General features: G+C 43.4%; 1 protein-coding gene across 1 annotated transcript; it reads right to left on the bottom strand.

The window, feature by feature from the left end:
* Positions 1–4,773: 4,773 nt before the first annotated feature.
* Positions 4,774–17,102, bottom strand: GABRR1 (gamma-aminobutyric acid type A receptor subunit rho1). The gene is made up of 8 exons (XM_059843387.1): positions 16,987–17,102; positions 15,584–15,651; positions 13,562–13,785; positions 10,102–10,184; positions 8,784–8,924; positions 8,173–8,325; positions 6,267–6,463; positions 4,774–5,421 (listed from the first exon to the last, which is right to left on the bottom strand). The coding sequence occupies exons 1-8, from the start codon at positions 17,003–17,005 to the stop codon at positions 5,134–5,136; spliced, it is 1,173 nt and encodes a 390-aa protein (XP_059699370.1). The 5' UTR covers positions 17,006–17,102; the 3' UTR covers positions 4,774–5,133.
* Positions 17,103–21,115: the final 4,013 nt, after the last annotated feature.

Raw genomic sequence — 21,115 nt, 5'->3', positions numbered from 1 at the left:
TTTGTCTCAGAATGTTCATTCTTGAGATCCAGAACTAAAGCAGTCTGGGATTTAACCTTGCAATTTTACTATCACAGTGATACTATATATCACTGTGATATGGGAAAATTTTAGTTCCTGTGGGAATAAAACTTTGATTTTCAGTCATGCTCACAAATCTCACATATATGAAAATATCCAACATGCTTTTTAAGGTACCCTAACTGCAGTCTTCCCCAAGCTGTTTGTAATTTAAGAGTTTTGGAATATTTGTCAGGAATAGTATTCTCAGTAATGAATCAAAATGTGTGGGTAATGGACTGTAATGCCTGAAATTACTCAGAACTACTGATGGCAAATGACAGCTGTGGAAGGATGAGGTGATGATGTCCAGATGTTGTGAAGAACTTAAAGCCTCTGCCAGCCTACCAAATGACTGTATTTCCTTATTTAGCATCTGTCTTAGGACCTAAGTAAAAGATATAAAGCAAAACAAAAAATAAAACATGAAATGTGATGGGTTTATTCTTTATGAAAATATTTGAAGGAGAGAACTTGCAACCCCCTGTGTTCCTGGTGCAGCAGTCTTTCCTTAAACCATAAATGGGATGCAGTTTTATGTTCTTGTGAATCTTATTTCTGTAATAGCTTCCCTCTTCTGTGAGTGCTCTGTACCACTCCCATTGCAGTCACAGGGAGCAGGACTGTGTTCCTCTGAGGAAGAGTCACGACACATTAGCTGTTGAAGGCTCTCTAGTATTCATTGAGTGATCTCATAACTTGCTAACAGCATTCTTGAAAACAGACTTGTATTTAGAGCAAAATGTTTAAGAAGAAATAATTTTGAAATAACAAATAAAAAGTCATCCTTTATTATTTCCTTTTTACCCTGAGGTTTGCAATTTTCTTGTCCTGCAGGTAGCAGCCCTCCACAGAGCCTTTGTCCACCAGACTGTTTCATTGACTGCTGCTGCCACCCACATTTTGTTCTTACTAGGGAGTAAAAGTGCATCCTGCATAAGTGCTCATACCCAACCAAAGCTGAATAAGATTGCTGCTGGTTTTAGAATCCTCTAGGCACTAATGGAAGCCAGAAGTATCTGACAAACCCACTGAGGATTTTTCTTGAGCTAAACTGCATCTAATGTCCTTATTTAAAAATAAGGGGAGAAGCCCAGTGCTTCAGTCCTAATGAAGTCTGCATGGTTGAGGGTAGTGTAAGAATATGGTGCTCTTGTTTATGTTGCATACAGGTAAAACCTTATAAAAGAAAGGCCTTATAAAATCAGGCCTTGGTCAGCTGAATTAACAGCTAGCCTGTTAAATTCCCATGAGAAAGAATTCTAGGAATGAAAATCATTTTGCATAACAATCTATTCTTGTGAGAAAAACGGGTTGCACCTGTGAGAAATGAAGTCTATCCCATGACAATCTGTGAAGAAAATATGTAAACTCCTGTGTAAAGAGAGAGTCTTAGCACATACACACACAGGCACCTTCTAACCAATGAATTGAGTGGCAAGAAAGTTACTAACCAATTCGAATTAAACAGGATGACTGAAAACTGTACAAAAATAGGCTGTAACATTCAAATGGGGCTTTTTGCTGCTGAAACTTTGAAGTGCTGTGCTCATAGTTATTCACTGGCTGTTGTTATAATAGCTCTAGAGTTTCCGAGAATCACAGAATGGTTTGGGTTGGGAGATGAAAAGACCATCTAGTTCTTCATGCCTTCTCACTGCTTCATTTCTTTTCCAGCCTGGCCTTTAACACTCCCAGGGATGGGGTATCTGCAGCTGCTCGGTTGCAGACTGAAGTTTGCCTCCTTGCTGCTTCACCCTATTACTAATTATCATCATCCTTAAAGATTACCAAAGGCTTCAGCCTCCAAAGCTATAAATGCTCACAGGCAGAACCTGTGTCTATCCGCAATACACACAGACCTGCCTTCCGTGCACAGCCTCATTCCTGGCTGGGCTTTGGGTTAATCTCAAAGAAATTGCAGAGTATCACTCAAAGCAAGAAGAGCGAGGATGGTAATGCACACAGTTACTGTGTGAGATGGAAAGCTGAGTGTCATCATCATGGTGATCTGGAGTTTGCACCCAGGCTTCTTATCAGAGCTCTGTTTGTGAAACTCTGGGACTCTCCAGCCCTACCAGCATAACCAGATTTAAGGATGCATTTGGTATTCATCTGGATCAGGTCCTGAGTTCTCCATGTATAAACTCATGGAGATCATGCTTTTGAAGGTAGAAAACACATGATGCTGTACAAATGTGAGGTTTTATTGTGATTTTCAGTGTTTCTAGAAATAAACAAAAGCAAACAAACCTCTTTGATTTATTGTAGAAGTGGAAAGGAGCAGAGTGTTAATGATTGGATACAAAACCTATACAGTGAAAGGTTAAAAGCCAAAAAAGTGCGTATGTAAATATGTTTAATGAGTACAGTTGCTGATAGCAAACACTGACTGTATATGACATACTCTGTAGTTATAGAATACATGTATATACACATTTATATAAGACTGAAAAGGCACTAGAGTTTCCCAAATAAAACACAAGTAAATTAATAGTGTAAATCAAAACACTGAGGTTGGGGAATCAGTTTAGGGGGTTGTGCTGGAAGGGAAATTTTGAAAAATCACAAAGGAAGTTGGAAACTAGATTCCCACTGAAAGCCAGGGAATTCAAAAGTCCAGCCCCCATTTGTACCTTCAAAATCTCCTTTAATATACTGATCAGATGCCAAATAATATATGTAGTTTGAGATTAATGAGTCTATAAAGGAATGTACCATACTGCAGAAAACTACAGAACATTAAGCTTCTTATGGAGCTGAAGAGCTTACTATAAAATCTGGCACTCTTGTTCATGCTATTCTTAAACTGTAGAAATAAATGGGTTCTTGCAATACTGAGACTCTAAATACATTCCTGTGCAAGTTTGCCCAAGAAATCTATTTGTGGGGAAAGTTGTCATCAGAATAAGGAATAAAGAATAATGTAGGATGGGCAAACCTGGTAGTCAACCTTTTATCTGCTTTTACCAGAGTGACCTTTCTACTTTCATTTGACTGAAATATTTGCAGGTTAAAAAAAAAAAAGGCATTTTTAAAATCTCTTGTAAAAACTTAGAGGAGACTAATATTCTATGAAGGGGATTTGATAAAACAAAGTATAATAGTACATGTGCATGTAAAAAAATCTGTAGAAATAAGTAGTAGAACTATCTTATGGGTGGGTATGTTTTTCAATGATTTTTAGCTTTTGTGATTTTACTGCTTTACCTATGGAGTGTAGGCTGTGTGAGATAAGCGTAGGGAGTTTTTCAGGTCACAATTTTAGCAGTTGTAAGAAATGCTGAGTATGTTTATGTAACCTTTATTTACATAGGAAATAAAAACAACAACCAGCAGTGTTCAAACAACTGCAATGACTGTGTCACACACCTGATGGTAGAGTGACAGACCAGGCAGGCTAGGGAAGGTGTCATGTAAGAAGGTTCACTCTCCTTTTGGAGTCACAACTGCTTTGATCTGATGCTCAGAGCAGCTCCACCTGTAAAACACAAGAGTATCTGCTGTGGAGGCAGTAATGAACTCTGCAATTGTGTGCAAAAGCATGTGGTGTTTGAAGTCCTGTGAATGCAAACCCTCAGGTAGCTCTGTGAACACAGGTGTATATCATGTAGCAGCAGAAAAACTGATCACAATTCTGAGACACCTTTGGTGCTGCTGGTGATGTAAAGGCCCCAGACTCCATTCAACTGATTCTTGTTTTTCTGAACTATTTTATCACTTCTGTATTACAGATTCTGCCTTTTCCATATGGAGTGTATTCACACTGACTGGCTGCTCTGCAGGCACTGTGTTGGAGAGTTAGGACTTAAGTCAGTGCCAACTGCCCCAGCTCCAGCTGTGTCCCCTTGCTCTGCCTTGGAAGATGCTGAGCCTTCTCTGAGGGCATGGTGGGCTGCAGGATGCTGGGGGAACATGCAGCATGAAAGCAGATTCTGTCAGTTGTACCTGGGTCTGCAGTGGAACTGCTGTCTTACGGTAGAAGCTGTTTTCTTACTAAATTCGAAAGATTTTGGCATGGTATCTCTTGTAAAGTCCCTACTACTGCTTTGTCAGCTGTTGAGCACCTTTCTGTTATGCTTTTACTACAAACAGATGAACCTGGATTTTCCTGAAAGTGAGTTACAACTACTGCTGGCATTGCAGGTTGCAATAGGTTTTCAGGCTTATACAGGCTGGCAATGCCCAGACTATATCAGAGGAAAGAGGCTTCTCCTGAAGTAGTTTGATCATCTTCACTGGATCATTTTGCAGAGAAACCCATTCCCAGGAAACTCAAGAGCAAAACTACCAGCAGATCCAAGGAGAGCTCCTCTGTTTCCCAGATGATTTGGTTAGTATTACAGGAAGTCTGGCTTTCGTTCATTCCTTGTTAAATGTACATTGCAACTCCTATTTTAAAAATCTTAGTCAAGACAGTTTGGAAATATTTCCATGTTTTAAATACTATTAAGACAAAGCACAAGTCTGAAAGTATTGCTATGTGGACCTGCCAGTGCAGTACTGCTATTGAGTCATGCATTAAGCTGTGAAAGTTGTAGCCATCAATAACCTTGCCAAAGCATTTCCCAGCAGTGGATATTTTGTGTTTGTAATTACCATTTCTGACCTCATCCTGCAAACATGCAAGTATTTGCATATTCTTGTATTTTTTGGTATTGAATGTGGTCAGTCTGCTGAGCTGAGAGATGCATGCACTCAGGTACTCAGAGAATTAGGATTTCAGGGGCACAAAATGGAGGATGCACCATATATAAGCAACTGGCAATTATAGTCACTTGTTAAAATAGTTTACAGTGGCCTGTGAGGCACAAGAAGGAACATAGCACGTCTTTAAATAAGTATAAAATTTTAGATTGTGTATCCTATATTTTGCTGACATGTGAAACTTCCACAATTATTTATGCCACACGTGAATTGCCTCTAATAAAAAAAAAAATAAATTACTTAAATCCTGGAAAAAATCAATCATCCTTCCAAATAAAACTCTTCTCTATTTTCTTTCTCTTAGCCTATAAGACTGTACTTTCATTTCATGTCACAATGCTCTGTGACTACAGAAGTTATGAATCTTTATGAAAAAATGGACCAGTATATCAAATTAAACAGAATGTATGCCCCAGGGAATATTATCCTGGAGTACTTGTCGATGGCATGGGTGTCGATGCGCATGCTGACGTATCTCTGGTTTTTCCTCCTGGCCGAGCCCCTCTCCGAGCCCAGTGCCAGCTGCACCATCATCCGGTCCTGTTTGTCCCCGTCCTCGGACATGAAGTGCCCCAGCTCGTTCACGTCCCCGTCGTTGTAGCTGCCGTCCACCATCATGGGCCGGGGCTGAGGTAGGCTGCATGCACAGGCAGGCTGTGGGCACAGACAAGGGCAGCAAGGGTTCAGTGTGTCCACACACTCACAAACATCCCTTTCCTCCTTCTATCCCTTTCCTCCTTCCATCCCATAGAGGTGGGGAAAGGCCTGGGGGATTCAGGCTGCTGGGATGCAAAAAGGAGAACAAAACAGTGGAGCTAGGCAGGAGCTTTTTCCATCTCCACTTCCATGTCTGCGAGGCACAGGTACAGTCAGGGAGAGAGCAGGGCTGCCTGTGGAAAAGCTTCTTTGGTTTACGCACAGGTACCAGGGTGCAAATAAAGGTTGGAACTGTGCCTTGTAGCTGAGAAAATCAGAGGAAGACAGAGGGAAAACACAAGAAGGAATGAAGCCTGCTGTATTTGGAGAGAAATCCCCTTAGGCTGAAATTTTAGTTTAAATTTAATGTAAAAAGGGCAGAGTGGGAAAATTGGGACCACTGTGTATAAGTTTAGACTGTACACAGACAAAAGTGGGGGATATCTGTCAGGTCATCTGAACGCCAAACCACAGAACCCAACTGATTCTACCCACAGGTTTTAATCTGCAGTATTTAAAAAATATTTAAAGGTAAAAATCCTAAAACCCATCCCATCTATACAGACAATGGAGGATTATACCTAAGTTAGCCCATGCAGACTCCAAAGAGGAGTAAGCTTCAGTGTGGGCTGTGTGTGGCAAATCTTCATGACCTGCAATGCCTCACTGCTGGTGTCTTTTTGCATGAACTGCCTTTTCCCCAGGCAGCTGAGACCTGCAGTTGCAAAACTTTGAACATTTCCAGACTTTGCCACACCTTTTCCCATGGGCTATAGAATGACATTGGAGATAGAAAACCTCACCTTGTCCCGCAGTTTCCTCTCCTTCCGCTCTTGCACCGTTGTCAAGTAATTCACAGCCGCGTATTCCAGCACCGAGAGGAAGACAAACACAAAACTGACCCACAGGTAAATGTCCACTGCTTTGATGTAGGAAACACGAGGCATGGAGGCATTCACCCCAGTGATGATTGTGGACATGGTCAGCACGGTGGTTATTCCTGGGAATTCACCAGTAGAAGAGACCATAAGATGCTTTCAAGTCAGACTCTTCATCACAAATACAGCGGTTGTTACAATTTCCCGACATCTGAATTTACCTTGCAATATTTTTTTTCACTTTTGGGTAATGAGTTTCACTGCTTGTGGAGGGTCCAGGCAGCCCTGATTTGTAACTGGACAAACACATCTTGTCCAGTTTTCTTGTCTATTTGGTGAGCACAGCTCTAATTCTGGTCTCAGGGTGTTGCTAGTCTGGCTCCTCACCACACCACCAGCCTCCCCTCCCATGGCCAGGCAGCAGCACTTTTACCCTGTGCTGGCTGCACCCCATTCTAGGTTCAGGACAGTCCCTAGAGGGGTACAAGTACATGGATTTGAACTCAATGATCCTTATGGATCCCTTCCAACTCAAGATATTCTATGATTCTACGATTCTGAGTATCTCAGCTTCTAGTTTATCCTTTCCACAGCATGGACACAAGTGAAGCTGCTGCTTTTACTTGTTTCCCCTGTGTTTTCCGTATGCTGGACTTCTCCTGAGAAGTCCTGCTTCATGAGAAGTCAGAGTCCCCAGCTGACTCTCACATTTGGTCTGTGCCTTCACTGGAGCAAAATCAGGGAATATGGTGCCCCGTAAGGCAGTGCTGTCCCACGTTACACCCTGGGCAAGCACAATAAGCACAAGAGCAAGGGCAGGAGCCCCTGTAGTTCAGCATTACTCTGGCTCCAGGAGAGCCTCTCCATGGCCCTCTCATTTCAGGGGCTAATTATTTCATATTAGTGAATACTTTGGAAGTTGAAATTATGTATATAAGCACAAAGGACTGCATTCACAGGAGTATTTAGGCACCAAAAATACTGCTAAGCCAGTGCCTACATCTTCTGAAAAGCCATGGCCCATGCCCTTATGCTTCTTTTAATGATGTCTTGAGGCAATGAATGCTGTTTCTAAATTCAGACTTGAAAAACTGCTCTGTTGCCATCCCTATTTTGTCTCTCTTTATTCTCTCCACTGAGGAATATGATTTTATGAATAAATAAAATCCTGAGGCATGTTGCCTGGAATAAGAGGAAGAAAGCCCGAGCTCAGAATCTGCAAAAAAACAAACAGCACTTTGCTGAGGGCAAAGCATCCACTTTAGAAGATTTATGTCCATATCACAGATCTGCTCCTTTGGTGACTCCTGTGACATATGGCTTCATCCCTCAAAAAGATGCTGCAAAAGGGGAAGCCGAATCCCTCACACTGCAATGCAAACTCATTTAAAAAGTTAAACTGCACGGCACAGTTCAGCTGTGTTACCTCCACTCTCCCTCCTCTAGCAAAACTCAATAAACTGAAATTTTGTCAGGGCTGCTGATTCTGATTTTCACCTTCTTGCCCTCTAAAGTCTCTGAAGGATACTGAAACCTTGGCTGTATACATGACCTTTCTCTGTTTGGAGCAATAAAAGCAGAGTGGGAATATTTGCTCTCTGATTCATTCCAGGTGCATCTTGTGCAAACAGGGAAAGCAATTCTCTTGTCACAAGGAGAGTTTGCGCCATAGGGGGACACGTGCCCTGTCCCTGGGGGCACGCGTGTATGACATAGCTGATTTCTGTGCCTTGAGGCAACACGGGCCATGGCACCAGGGATTTCACCTTGATGGTCAAGGCTGTGGTTGTAGCCTTGCTCTTAGGTCTGCTGACTACAAGATTGCTTTTACCTAATGGGACTCGGGCAGGAACTGCTCGTCGGTCGATCCAGAAGGACACCCAGGACAACATGACCATGAGAGTGGCAGGGAAGTAGGTTTGGAGCAGGAAGAAGAAGATGTGTCGGCGTAACGTGAAGTTTATATAGAGGCGATTGTACCACCCTGTGAAACAGAGAGAGTGAAAAAGACAAGTTACACCAACACTAGACTACTTTCAGATAGGGTGATGATGCACCAGGGGAAAAGTGACTACTTTTCTTTTCTAAAAACACAGTTAATGGCTGCAGATCATTGCATTTTAGAGAAAAAACTCCTTAGTGCACCAACTATCAAAGTCAAACCATCTCTCGGGCTGATAAATTCCAGAAAATATAACCTATCAATCAGAGAGTTTAATTCAAGTGAAGACTTGGCATGACCTTGAAGTGGGATTATCTTTCCAGACTACATGACCATTAAGGTGGAAGTGTGTGGCAGGGACAGCCAACTTGGTATAGGAGAGTGGCAGGTCTGATGGGATACAGAGAGAAGCCCCAGCGTACAATTCTCCATGGCCAAGGTCAAGAGAGACAGTTTTCACCCTTCTTCCCTCAGGTCTGGCAGATGCTCTGGCTGCCCACCTGTGCTGCTGTAAAAGGCAAGCTTTGTGGTGGTGTGAAACTCCTGAATCAGGAACTGGGACAGTGATATCCTCTCATCTGTTTTTAGGGAATCGTTCCCATTCTTCCAGTAGAGCATAAGGTCATCTTCTGTGTAGGCATCTAGGGAAGCAGAGGAAATTCAGGATAACGCACTAAGACAGTTGCTACCACCCTCACAGTCCAGGGCTTACTCACAGAGCTCCCAGCTGAAAAGGTCAAATTCCCAAATGCCATCCACCTAGATGGTGGGTATGGCTGTGGCAAGGAGTGGACTAGCTCATGGTCACAGCCCTCAGGCCTGATGCCTGGTATGTTTTGTTAACCCTTCTGGTTCTCTAATCACAGTTTCACACACATAATATGACTGTGAAGTAACCCACTGCATCAGAACTTGAACAACTCTTTCCTGTAAACCTCCTAAAATCAAAAGCAAAGAAAGGGACCTTTAGAAGAAAGAACCTGCTTGGAGTGATGACAGGAACAATCTGAGAGGAACAATCTGGACAAACAATGGTCTGAGGCATGCGGAATAAAAAACTCTTCGAGAAAAAGCTTTCTGCCTATGACATACATATGAACATTACTTTTTTTTTTAATACATGTGGAAGTAACAGTAATGTTAATCCTTTCAGATGGGTTTAGTAGAGCCCTTTTCACACAGGGAGAAAAAAGTTGCATATAAATGTATTAAAACAGAATTAAGATTGTCATTTCTTATTGCAAGCTTAAGAAGGAGAAGAAAATAACTCAAAAAAGCCAAAATTTAAAATGTTGCTATGTGAAACCTGGGCAATTCATATGTGCATCCTACTTGGGACAAAAGGCATAAGCTGGCTTTATCTCAAATAGGCAATTAATGTCACTACCCCATCATGGTTTCTACAGCATGGATGAGCAGATGGTGCCCGTGAAGGGCATAGGGCCATTTATCCATGTGTTTGAGGGCACCTGGGCAAATGGAGACTGCTGACCAGCAGGCAAGTGGCCCAGGGGCTTTGGGGTGGGGTGGCAGTGGGGCAGCCTGGGCCCCACTGGGCATTCAGGGCCACTGGCAAGACAGTGCTCACAGCTGTTTTTTAAAAACACTTGTTGCAAAGAGCATCTAGTTCTAGTGAAAAAATACAGGCAGGGAGCTTTTCTTAGTGTTGAAGTCTGATGACTTTGGTTAGAGCTTCCATGAATGTAGCAGTAGTTTAATTATTGGTATAATTAATTATTGATATAATAATTATTGGTATAAAACAGTTTGGGTGCCCATGGGGTGCCCTTGGTTCCCCTATACCTCCACTTTACTTACAGCTTTCAATCTCCAGAGAACATGTCTGCGTGTCCAGGGGAAAGCGACTAAAATCCATGTTGCACATTGCTGTTACTGTAACTCTGGGAATAATAAAAAACACTCCATCAAAAACTTGTCTCCTTATGGGACTGTAAAATAGTAAAGCTGTGAGTTGGGTCTTTTATTAAACAACTACAGCCAGTACCACTCAACTGAAAATAAATTTTTTTCCATTCAGCTAAAGCCATTCCACTTTAGCCATTCCATTTCTTCCTTTCAGCAAGCTACTGTTAAAAAAGGTGACTCAAAAGTTAGGCCATTACAAATTGCAGCTAGATGGCAGAAGTATTGGAGAAGAAAATTAGAAAGGGCAAAAAGGACACTTCCCCCCTGACAATCAGCAAACACATCTTTGCAGACATCTGTCCTTTAAACAGATGCTTTGTACAATGAAATAATTTGCATTTATCAAAGCCATGGGTTGCAACCCATAAGGGATGCAGGCAATTTCCTGGCACACCATGAATTTCCAGCTGCTCAGTGGAAACTCGGTGATCACACATGGGAATCAGCCACCAGAGGGCACAGGGCTGGAGCTGGAATGCAAGTGACCACCGAAATGCTCTGGTCCATCCGCCAAAATCTCTGGCTTTGCTATGGTCTGATTATCACATTTTTAATAGCATAATTTGGTGTTTGAACCAGAAGCAACCATAAATCTGAACTCGACTGGTTTGGACTCCAGAAAAGTAAATGAAAATAAAAGTATAAATTATATTGGAGAAAGAACTAAGTTATAGAAGGGTTAGTGGGAGAGAGACATCATACAGTGATAAAAACACAATGCAATCCCTTATATTAGTAGTGCTTCTACACGAGTGGGTTCTGTCTGATGTTTCTTTCCTGTCTGGATTTAGCCTTTGAGTGAAAGTGCTTGGCTCAGCTGGAAGTTTATGTGCCAGTGAAGTCTGTGGTGGTTTCCAAGATGGGAAAACAATGTCTGGCAAAGAACCCTAAAATGGCAGACACCAAGGAAAAATACAATCTGCAGGCAAAGGCATTCAGCAAGGCAGACAGGCAGTAATGACCTGTTTGTTCTTACGGGGAGTCTTTGTCCTTCCTCAGCATTCACGAAGCATTGCAACCTGCACTTGCTGCTGAATAAAACACTGAAACTCAGCCAATTTGCTATTGAAGTCTTTCCCCACCACTTTGCACTGGGCAATTGTTTAAGCATAAGGCTGTGCAGGATCTGAGTTTGATGTCCTCCTGTTCCCATCTTCTTTAGGTAACCAGAAATGCTTGCATCACCGATGATTGGCAGCTAAATGAGTGTGTAGGCATGCATGCTATAGCTGAACAATATGTCATATTCTTGTCCTTTTTTATTGTACTCAGGACCTGACCAAACTTTGCAAAGGCCTAAAGAATACCTGAACCTTGTCTAATCTGCTGAGTGAAGAAAAAGCTTTGATAATGAGAAGGAAATGTTCAGGCTATGAATTCAAATGAACTGTAAGATAAAAATATCAAAGAACAAAAGAATTCTTGTCAAACTGATGCCCCCTAGGGAATCAAGAATTTCTTTGCTTGACTTTTTTTATACAGTCATAAAACACCTTGGCAGGCTGAGAAGTTATCCTCCAACCTTGTGGCAGGCTCAACTTCACCTCTGCCACTATCAACATTCCCTAAAGACCTCCACAGTCTTCACAAGCAGTGTATTCTCAACTTTCTCACTAGTTAAATCTATGAGTCTTGCTGATACTGACCTCCTATCAGCCAGGTTTTCCTTGTTTTTGTCCTTCAGAATATATTATCTATCATCTGATGCTTTGTTTATTTATCAGCTATTTTGTTATTTCATTGCTGTGGAGGTGATGTTGACATTCTTGCATCAGATTATTGTACAGAAATTTCCTTTCAAATAGGTTTTTATGGGTCCTTTGGCAGTACTTGTTTTCTAACTGGATGGAGCTGCAGCCAAGTAAAACAGAAGAACAGATTTTTTATTCCTTTAGAGATTGACAAATTGATTGTCTGGGATAGAGTTAATTTTTTTTCACAGTATCTAGTGTGGGATTACGTCTTGGATTTGTCAAGAAAACAGTGTTAATAACACAAGGATATTTTTATCAATGCTGAGCAGGGCTTCCAAACACCATGGCCTTTTCTGCTTCTCACACCACCCTAAAAGGGAAGAGACTGAGGGTGCACGGGGAGTTTGGAGGGGACAGCTGATCCCGGCTGACCAAAAGGACATTCCACAGCTTATGTCATCATGCTTAGCATATGAAGTGGGTGAAGAAGAAAGAAGGGGGGGAAGTTTGGAATAAAGGCATTCGTGTTCCCAAGTGACCATTACATGTGATGGAGCCCTGCTTTTCTGGGGCTGGCTGAACACCTGCCTGCCCTTGGGAAGTGCTGGATGAATTACTTGATTTGCTTTGCCTGTGCATGCGGCTTTTGTTTTACCTAATTATCTGCCTTTATCTCAGCCCACGAGGTTTTTTTTGTCTTTTACTGTTCCAATTCTCCCTCCCACCAGGGTGGAGTGAGCCAGCAGTTACATGGGGCTTAGTTACCAGCTGGGGTTAAATCATGACACAGACGTTCCTCACTTAGCATCTCCAAGCATGAAAGCGTTACTTATCAGAAATTTTAAAATCACAGTTTAATAACATTCAGACTTATGTCAACTGATGAACAATATGGAAAATAAGGGAGAAAGCCAGGGCTGGGACCACCCCTCAAGCCAGAGGACAAAGCAATGTGTACTAAAAATGTCTCCTGCAAGGAGCTCTCATGGATTTCACATGAAAAGTGAGCAAAAATAGGAAGAGCCAAACCAAGTGTTTGGGTTGCTCTAACAATACACGGGAGTCACCAAGAGCTATATACCCTTGTGCTGAAGTTTGTCACTTCACGTGATGAAGGATGTTCCCTCTGTTTTTTTGTTTATCATAAAGGGGCATTTGGTATAATTTACACTTCTTCATTATTGCTTTCAAGTATAGAAACTGCACATTTTGGTAAGCCCAGAGACCTTGCTGTGTAGTGAAGTGGATAACTATACCTGCCCTGGATTTCTCTTTATTACCAGACACTGCCCTTTTATTTAGATTGTGCCCTGCCTCCTCAGCAGTGCCCCGTGGGGATAGCAGCCTGTTAGCCCCTGCTGAGCTGCTCCAAGGGACTGCCACGTCTGACTGCAGCTTCCCAACAGGGACAGGGGCTAGCCATATTCACAAGATGAAGAGACAGTGATGGAACCAACAATGCTGGCACAGAAACTGGCTTTCTGCAACAGGCACTTAAATGTACTCATACAGGCACTCAGATGCCAGTGGGTAGCCAGCATATTCATTCTTCTTATGCCTTTTTTTTTGTATGAAGTCATGCAAAAACACAATACAGGAATCAATTAAACCACTTTCTCTTTCCACTAATAGCTTGCATTGACCGAATGCAGTTTTACCTGAGGCTATAAAGTACCTTCCCATCTGGCTGGACCCGCAGCATGACATTGTCTGTGGTGGTGTCGTGGATGAAGGAACGCTTGGAGTGCACAAAGAACATGTCGGGGACCCAGATCTTCTTCACCAGTCTGCCATCAAAGGTCATGCTTTGGTTGTTGGTGCTGGGGAAGGACAGCCTCTCATCTTTCCAGTAGTGCCTCAGGTAAAGTGTCATGGTGAAGTCCTGCAGCAAACAGGATTCTGTCACTATTTATACCTTATCAGCACAGTAGTGATTGCTCCTCTCTGGGACAAACCACGACGTGTAAAGCACCTCTCCTGAGGGCACATCCACTCCCCGGGCTGCAAGGGGCATCACCAGCTGCAGCTTTTTTATTCATCAGGTCAGACAGATTTACTGGGTTCAGCCACAACTCACTTCTCAAGCTTAAACTCAGTACAGAATGAATAACACTGTCACTGATGTGTCTTCATTTAAAGACACATCATTACTTGCTTTAAAAAGCAAGTAATGATCTTGCTAAGCACCATGGCATTTTTCTATAAAGCTGCACGAGTTAAAAAGTATTGATTCTGAAAATGTAAAGTCTTCTCCATTATTATTTTGCTAAGAGTCAAAATCAACCCTGAATTTTTTTTTTTAACCCAAGGCCATCTAGTGGTTTTCCCATGTTGATGAGTATTGCAACATGATACTGGAGGAGGAACAGGGACAGTATTCAAAAACCATGGGAACTAATTCAAAATTATAATGTTTGATTAAAAAAAAAAAAAAGAAGAATAGGTTTGTTGTTTGGGTTTTGTTTGTTTTGGGGTCCAGGTATTTTCTTTGACTTCTAAGTCCTTGATGTTAGTTCTTCCAATCTGCTTTAAATCCCAAAGCTTTTTAGGGGCCACCTTCACAAGCTTTCTTCTCAACCAGAGCACGTGAAAGCTCAGGATACTCATGGCTATCTGTCAGGGTGCCAAGAGCACTGGAGTCAGGGAGTCAGCTGGAAGGGTCCCCAGTTCTGGAGAAAATGCTGACCCCTGAGGTCAGATGACTGCAGATATCCCAGCCCACACAAGAGCTGAAATAGCTGCAGTGAGAGGAGCCTGACATGTCACCAGTGTCTCTGCTAACCACCAGCTGTGCTGCCACACAGCCCTGTGCCTGGCTCCGGCATGGGAGGAGGTCCAGTGCAGGCTCTTTATCCCTCTGTCTGTTAATTAGGAGCACAGAGAATCTGGGGCTTCCTGTGAAACCTTCGGAGCTGTTTGATAATTTTGTTGAAAAGTCAAAACATTTTGAAAAATATTCTGTATTGGGGAGTGATTCTTTTCTCTTCCAAAGCAAAACCTGAGTTACTGGGAGACTCTGTGGGTCACAGAATGTTTGGGCTGGAAATGTGTCCTTAAAGACCATCTTGTTCCAATCCCCCTGACATTGGCAAGCTATCTTCCACTAAACCAAATTGTTCAAAGCCACCAGCCTGATCTTGAATGGAATGAGTTATCCACAACTTCTCTGGGCAGTCTGTTCCAGTGCCTCACCAGACTCTGAGTAAAGAATTTCTTCCTTATATCTCATCAAAACCTACTCTCTTTCAGTTTAATGACATTCCCCCTTTTCCTTGGGAGCTCTCTGGCCCCTGACTACCTCAGAACTTGTCCAAAGTGACTATGTCTGCAGCATGTAAGTGCCTTAAAACAAACACATTCATTGGTCTCCTCAGAGCTTTTAAGTGTGTTATCACTATTTAAGAAAATATAGAAACCCAAATCCTTTGAGACAGTCTTGGCAATGTTTTATCATTCTGTCCTAGAGAAAAGAAAATGACAGATTTCTTCCTTCTGCTTCAAGGGCCATGAAATGGGAGCCTGAGGTCAACAGAAGCAATTGTTGGCAGATTCAGATCAAACCTGAATTTGCCTTTGGAAGCTGTGCAGTGTTTGTCCTTGGCGGTATTCAAATCCCATGGACACAAACCCAGGTAGACCGCAGAGTTTTGGTCTCCAGGGGTCCCATCTATGACTCTTACCATGTCCACCTCAGAAATGCTGTCCAGACTTTCAACTTGGACATCCACCCCAACAGGAATTGCAGGGCCTAGGGAAAAAAAAATAGGAGTTGACAAAGTACAAACCTAATGAGACAAAGCAATCCTCTGACTTTATTATCTCACAGATGGAAATAGATTCTCTGTCTTAAACAGAAACAACAGTAAGCCAATAGAAAGTATGAATTATTGGAATTCACAAAAAAAATCTCCTAAAGTCAGTAATAAGACTGACCCATGAATAATTTTCTCTTTTTATTGTGTTATCCTACATGTGTCCCTTCAAGATTTAAAAGCAACTTCAATTGTTTTTAGCTCTAGTGCTTGGGTCCAGGACTGGTGAGACAATACTGGAAGAGGATCCATTCAGAGAGAGACCAGTGGGGTGGCACAACTAAGGGAATGTGGGACATTTTCCCCTCACTTTTGCTCCCCTTGAAGGCTAATAACATCCATGAAAGCTACTGTGTGTATTTGACTTTCACAAGACTCAGTGCTCAGCTGTGGAAAAGAAAGGGTGACAGGAGGGGATACACTGCAGGACACAGGCATGTGCCACTGAGCCTGAGGCTCCTGAGGGGAAGGATCCAACTGTGACCCCCCATGTAATGGGGATTCTGAACTTTTTCCCTCCTCCAGGCTTTGACTAGTCTCTCATATATCTCTGGCAATTACAGTCCAGGAGAGCTGTCAAGTAAAATAATGCTCACATTTGTGAACTGCTGTGAAGCTGAAATGTTTTTAAATTAATTTAACATGCTGGTATTTGGCATATTGAGCATTTAGCGATAAAATCTTCTTTCATTGGAGTATATAATGGCATCCTGGATTTGAATGACCATCTGTCAGCCAGAAAGGGTAGATAAATTACAATATTCTCTAATCCGATGGGCTGAAAGAAAGCGTGTTCTCCTTCATCCATTTCCCTGAAAGCTTCGACTGCTCTAGCACACAGCCACAAAACTGTGAGCAAGCATTTACACAGTCAAAATATTTTATTTTGGGTTTTAAATGAAGTAAATGTGGTACATCATTTGATTTTGCATATGTATGGCCATACTAAGACAAAAACGTAGAATTTCTCACATCATCCAGGAATAAACATAAGGTATATTTGCAGATTTTTATCAGAGGAAAGTGTCACTGAGCAATAGGATTCATATATTGCCTATTAATCACATTTCCATGCCTTTGACTATGTTTTTTCTCATCCAGAAGGCTATTTCACTGAACCTCCATTCCCCCAAGGCTGCCATGAATTCACAACTCAAAAGAATAGAAATTAGAGACAGAAGAGCCAATCTGCTTCTTCACAGCTGTAAATGTTGCAGTACAAAAAGTGACAGTGTAAAACAGGAACAGTGACAAATGTGCATGTTTCGTACCTCCAAAACCTGGTCTCATGCTGAAGTCATGGTCATCTATTCGCAGCAGCTGCTCTGACTTCGTCAGGGGAGATTTGGTGATGTCAGGGCTTCGTTTTAAGATTGGGCTGCCAGGAGGAGAGAAGCACAGCTATGAGCCCTGGGCAGTGCCTGTGAGAAGTACGTGCTTATTTCACTCCATTTACTCCTCAGAACTTCCACCCCTTAGAGCATGAGCCTGTGATTGTGGCAGTGGTTGGCAGAATGTCATTAAAAACTGATTCCTGCACTCAGCATGCAGTTTAGGCACCTGTGATAATTTTAGCACTGAGAAAACATTTGTTTGGTGGCTTTTTGTCCCTGTAAAATTCTCTCTGCATACAGCAGTTTGGGACAGTCATTAGAACGTGTGGGCAGGAGGAACAATGTGTGTGGATAAGTGGAGAGGGGGAGGCATTCCTGACACTGACTTATGATGGAGTGTGAGGCCAGGAATTAGGGAAACAATAAATCAAATAAGCTACTGGCTGTTGCCCAGGAACAAAATGGAGATGGTCTGGGAAGCAGGCCAGGAGGCAGGCCATTCCCTAACTTGGGATAAAATTATTAGCTTCTGCCCCAGATTTCCATCAAGGATAAAAAGCAGCATTACAGGCCTGGGAGGTCTCTGAGCATTAAAGAGCCTGGGAGAGTAATTCCAGAAGCTGTTGGAGCTGCACCAAATGCTGGACAGAGGAGGCTCTGATCCCCTTCCACATCCAAAATGCAAACTGCTGTTCAGTGCCCCGGTGCTGTGGCTGGGATGGTGATGGCAGCAGCTCCTTGGTTGCTCCCTTGTGCAGGCGAAGCCTTTGCTGCCCTCAGAGCCAGCTGCACGCCAGCCACTTGCATGGCAGGAGGGCTCAAAAAAAGGAGTAAAAGGTTTTGCTGGCTCTTGATTTTAGAGAAGATGGCACACTCAGAGAGGCACTCATCTGAATATACACAAGACAAGTAAGAAGTAGACCAAAGGAAAACAGGCTGACAAAGAAACTCAATGAGGGAAAAGTTCCTGAGATAAAGTTTCTCATAAATGAGACTGCTTAGCCATGCTGGTCTTCTCAAAGACTTGTTGAAAGTTGTACAAAAAGCCAATACAACAATCTCCTAACAGAGGCCAATGGTGTTGTCAATGACTCCTCTCTCAAATCTTTTACCTGGGCTTCAAGGTATCTTAGAAAGATGCTTAATCTAAATTCAATAATTGCTAAGAGGTTTGAGCTGTCTACTTCCATCAGTGAGTTCTGGTCATGAATTATCCCTTAGGCACTTTAAAAGCTGGCCCCTGCTTCTGCTTGAGGTTTAGTTCAGCCTCTGAAAGACCTGTGAGTGTACATTAGGGAAGGTTTATGCCTGTCCAAGGCAGAGGCCAGGGGCAAAGCAAACATTTGAGAGCGGGTTTGACAGTGCTCAGAAAGGTGCTTTCTCCCTGCCAGTGGCAGTGGGAAGAACAAGTGGCATGATGGAGAGCCCATGGAAGGGCTCTTGAAGGGAAGGAATCCAGAAGAGATTTTTGGAGGGAAGGCACCCACTGCCACATCACGGCAACACAAACTGTGCGGCAGCACTGCGCAAAGCCTGAGGGGACGGGCCAAATGGCCGTGGCCTCCCCCTCAGCCCCACGAGGGTGTCAGGCAGTGGGGCTCTGCTGGATCCCGCTAATGGCATGGCGAACACCCACAGACAGCTGGCTGGTCTGAGCAGTGCCCCCTTCCCCCGCCCAGCCCAGGCACGGGCGTGGGGCTGGCAGGCCTGGGCCGGCAGCAGCCTCCTGAGGGTTTTGCTTACCTGCCCTGCTTGTGCGCCTCGCCGTGGGCTTCCCGTCGCTGCCGCTGCGGCCGGCTGCAGGAAACAATGGGAAAAGGGAGAGCTGAGACAGGTGGACACAGGCAGGAGGGAGAGGATGTCAGGGGGGAGGCACCGGATCCCTGCAGCTTTACCTTCTGTCACATGTGAGAAATTGTGCTTGCCTTCTTTTTGTACCCTCTCACCATAGGCCGGCGCCAGGCCGGGCATGGCAGAGGGTGGGAAGGGTAGGGATGCTCAGGCTCACAGTGGAGATAGGGCAAAAATGTTTTTTGTAAGGTGGGACGCCTCTCTTTTTGACTGTCTGGCAAAATACCCAAGCAGGCAGGTCAAGTCCCACCTGCTCAGCCTTGGCTGGCAACACCGGGGGTTTTGGAGACAGGAGCTGCCATGGGGCCTCTGGTGGTGGGGGCACAGCCATTACACCTGCAGAGCAGAGTATGTTCACGAGAAGAAAAGATTTTCAAATTATTTTGGAGGTGGGCAAAAAAGAAAAAAACGGTGCAAATTGTTTCTGGCTTCCTACCATCTCCCATCTGGCTGTCAAGAAAGGTCTTCTTAGGTCTTTGGCCAATATTTTATTTAATCATTAAAGGCAAGAATATTGCTTTTGGCCACATAAGTGCCAGCTTGAGCAAAAGTAACATTTTAAACATTCAACAGTTCTAAGTCATCTTTAACTAAAAGCAAAAAAATTAGGTTCTCTCTCTAATAAACACTAACTCAAATCAACTCTGCTAATGAGGCTTTTTGCCCATTAGCATACATTTCAAATACCTCTGTAGAGACTTACAGTGGCAAAACTCTTTTTCAATAATAGTTGACAGCACCTGAGCACCGTTGTCCCCTTGGTGTGCGGTGGAGGAACCCCAGGCCTTGTGAGACCATTCTTTTCTGGGCTGGGAACATTCCAAAAGCCAATAGTATGTGAGGGAAATTCCTCTGGCTGCTGCCACAGAGAAGCAGGACAACCAGGTCAGGAAAGGGCACATGGGGCTGTAGTATTGACTAACCCTGAAGTGAAGAACTGGAAGAGTAGGATTTTTTTTTCCAGGATCTACTCTGTGTTTCTCAGAGGAATTTCAGGAATAAGTGCACAGGCAGATGAGTGTTTGGGGGAGTCTTTGGGCCGTGCAACACCATTGCCATTAAAAGAAGCAGCTTCTGTGGCACTGCTTGGACCTGAGCATCACAAAGCAAAATATTTGCAAATGCAAAATGCACTTTGTGGAGTCTTCTGCCTTCTGAGACATTCTGATATGTCTCACTGCTGCCTGCTTCTCATCTGCTGGCTGTCAGGAAGTAATTTCTTGTGTTTTGGGGATAAGCAGATTCTGGCAACAAGCTGACCGATTTACATGACTTTAAGTGCCCTAGTAAACTCTTGGCTGTTCAGGAATAATGTTGGTATTTGAACAGGGATGAAGCAGGCCATGTTCCTGCAATTTCTAATTTTCATTTCCCTTGTAGGTCTTATCTAATGCTTCTCGGTGGCTCTGTCCCTATTCTGCTTGTCAAGGGAGACTTCAAGGCATGGCCATCAAGGATTCATGGCCAACTCATCCCCATCCTCTGCACTCAGCAACCCTGGGTGCTTCCTTTTATTTCCTCCAGGTGTTCCTCTCTCCTCTAAAATTAACTTTATTTCCCTGTCACAGACAAGCATAAAATGTCCCCCCTGCTCCATCCACTGCAGAGTACTGTGTTCATTTGAGCTTTGGTTTAGGTCTTTTGCTTCTTTTTGCCAGTCCTGTTCCCCTTGTCACAGCTCTGTGGCAGCAAAACATTTTTACCTGTTACCCAGTTACTCCAATTTGAAGCCCCATTTCTTTCTACTCAATAAATATAATTTCTGCTCTGGTTCCTGGGGAGTCCTCTGCTGGCTCAGGGATCAATGGCAGCTCCATCATGGGACCCCATTACCCTGCCTGTCTGGGCTGTGAATCGGTGGAAAGCTGCTGTGGCTTCTGCTGTTTCTGGGTGTTTGTGGTTGACAGCCTCAGCCAGGGGATTCAGCCCAGACATTGTGCACAGATTGTTCAGCACAACTGGCTGTGAGTGTCTTTCCTGCTTTCACTGAGGTGACAAGCTCTTTAAAAATAACAGACATTCCTGAGGTAAAATATATTGAATAATGAACAACCCTTTTTTCCCCACACAATGTTAATATTTATCTCCTAGCAGCTACAATGCCAAAAGGCATTTCATGTCTCATGAAGCTCACAGAGATGCTTTGTGAAAAAGCAACAATGGGAGCAGAGTGGCATTTACTCACAGGGCTCCCTGTGCATTGCTAGAGTAGCTC

The sequence above is a fragment of the Haemorhous mexicanus genome, chromosome 3, assembly GCF_027477595.1.
Source record: "Haemorhous mexicanus isolate bHaeMex1 chromosome 3, bHaeMex1.pri, whole genome shotgun sequence".
Classification (NCBI taxonomy): Eukaryota; Metazoa; Chordata; class Aves; order Passeriformes; family Fringillidae; genus Haemorhous; species Haemorhous mexicanus.
This window is presented reverse-complemented; position numbering and strand designations above follow the sequence as displayed.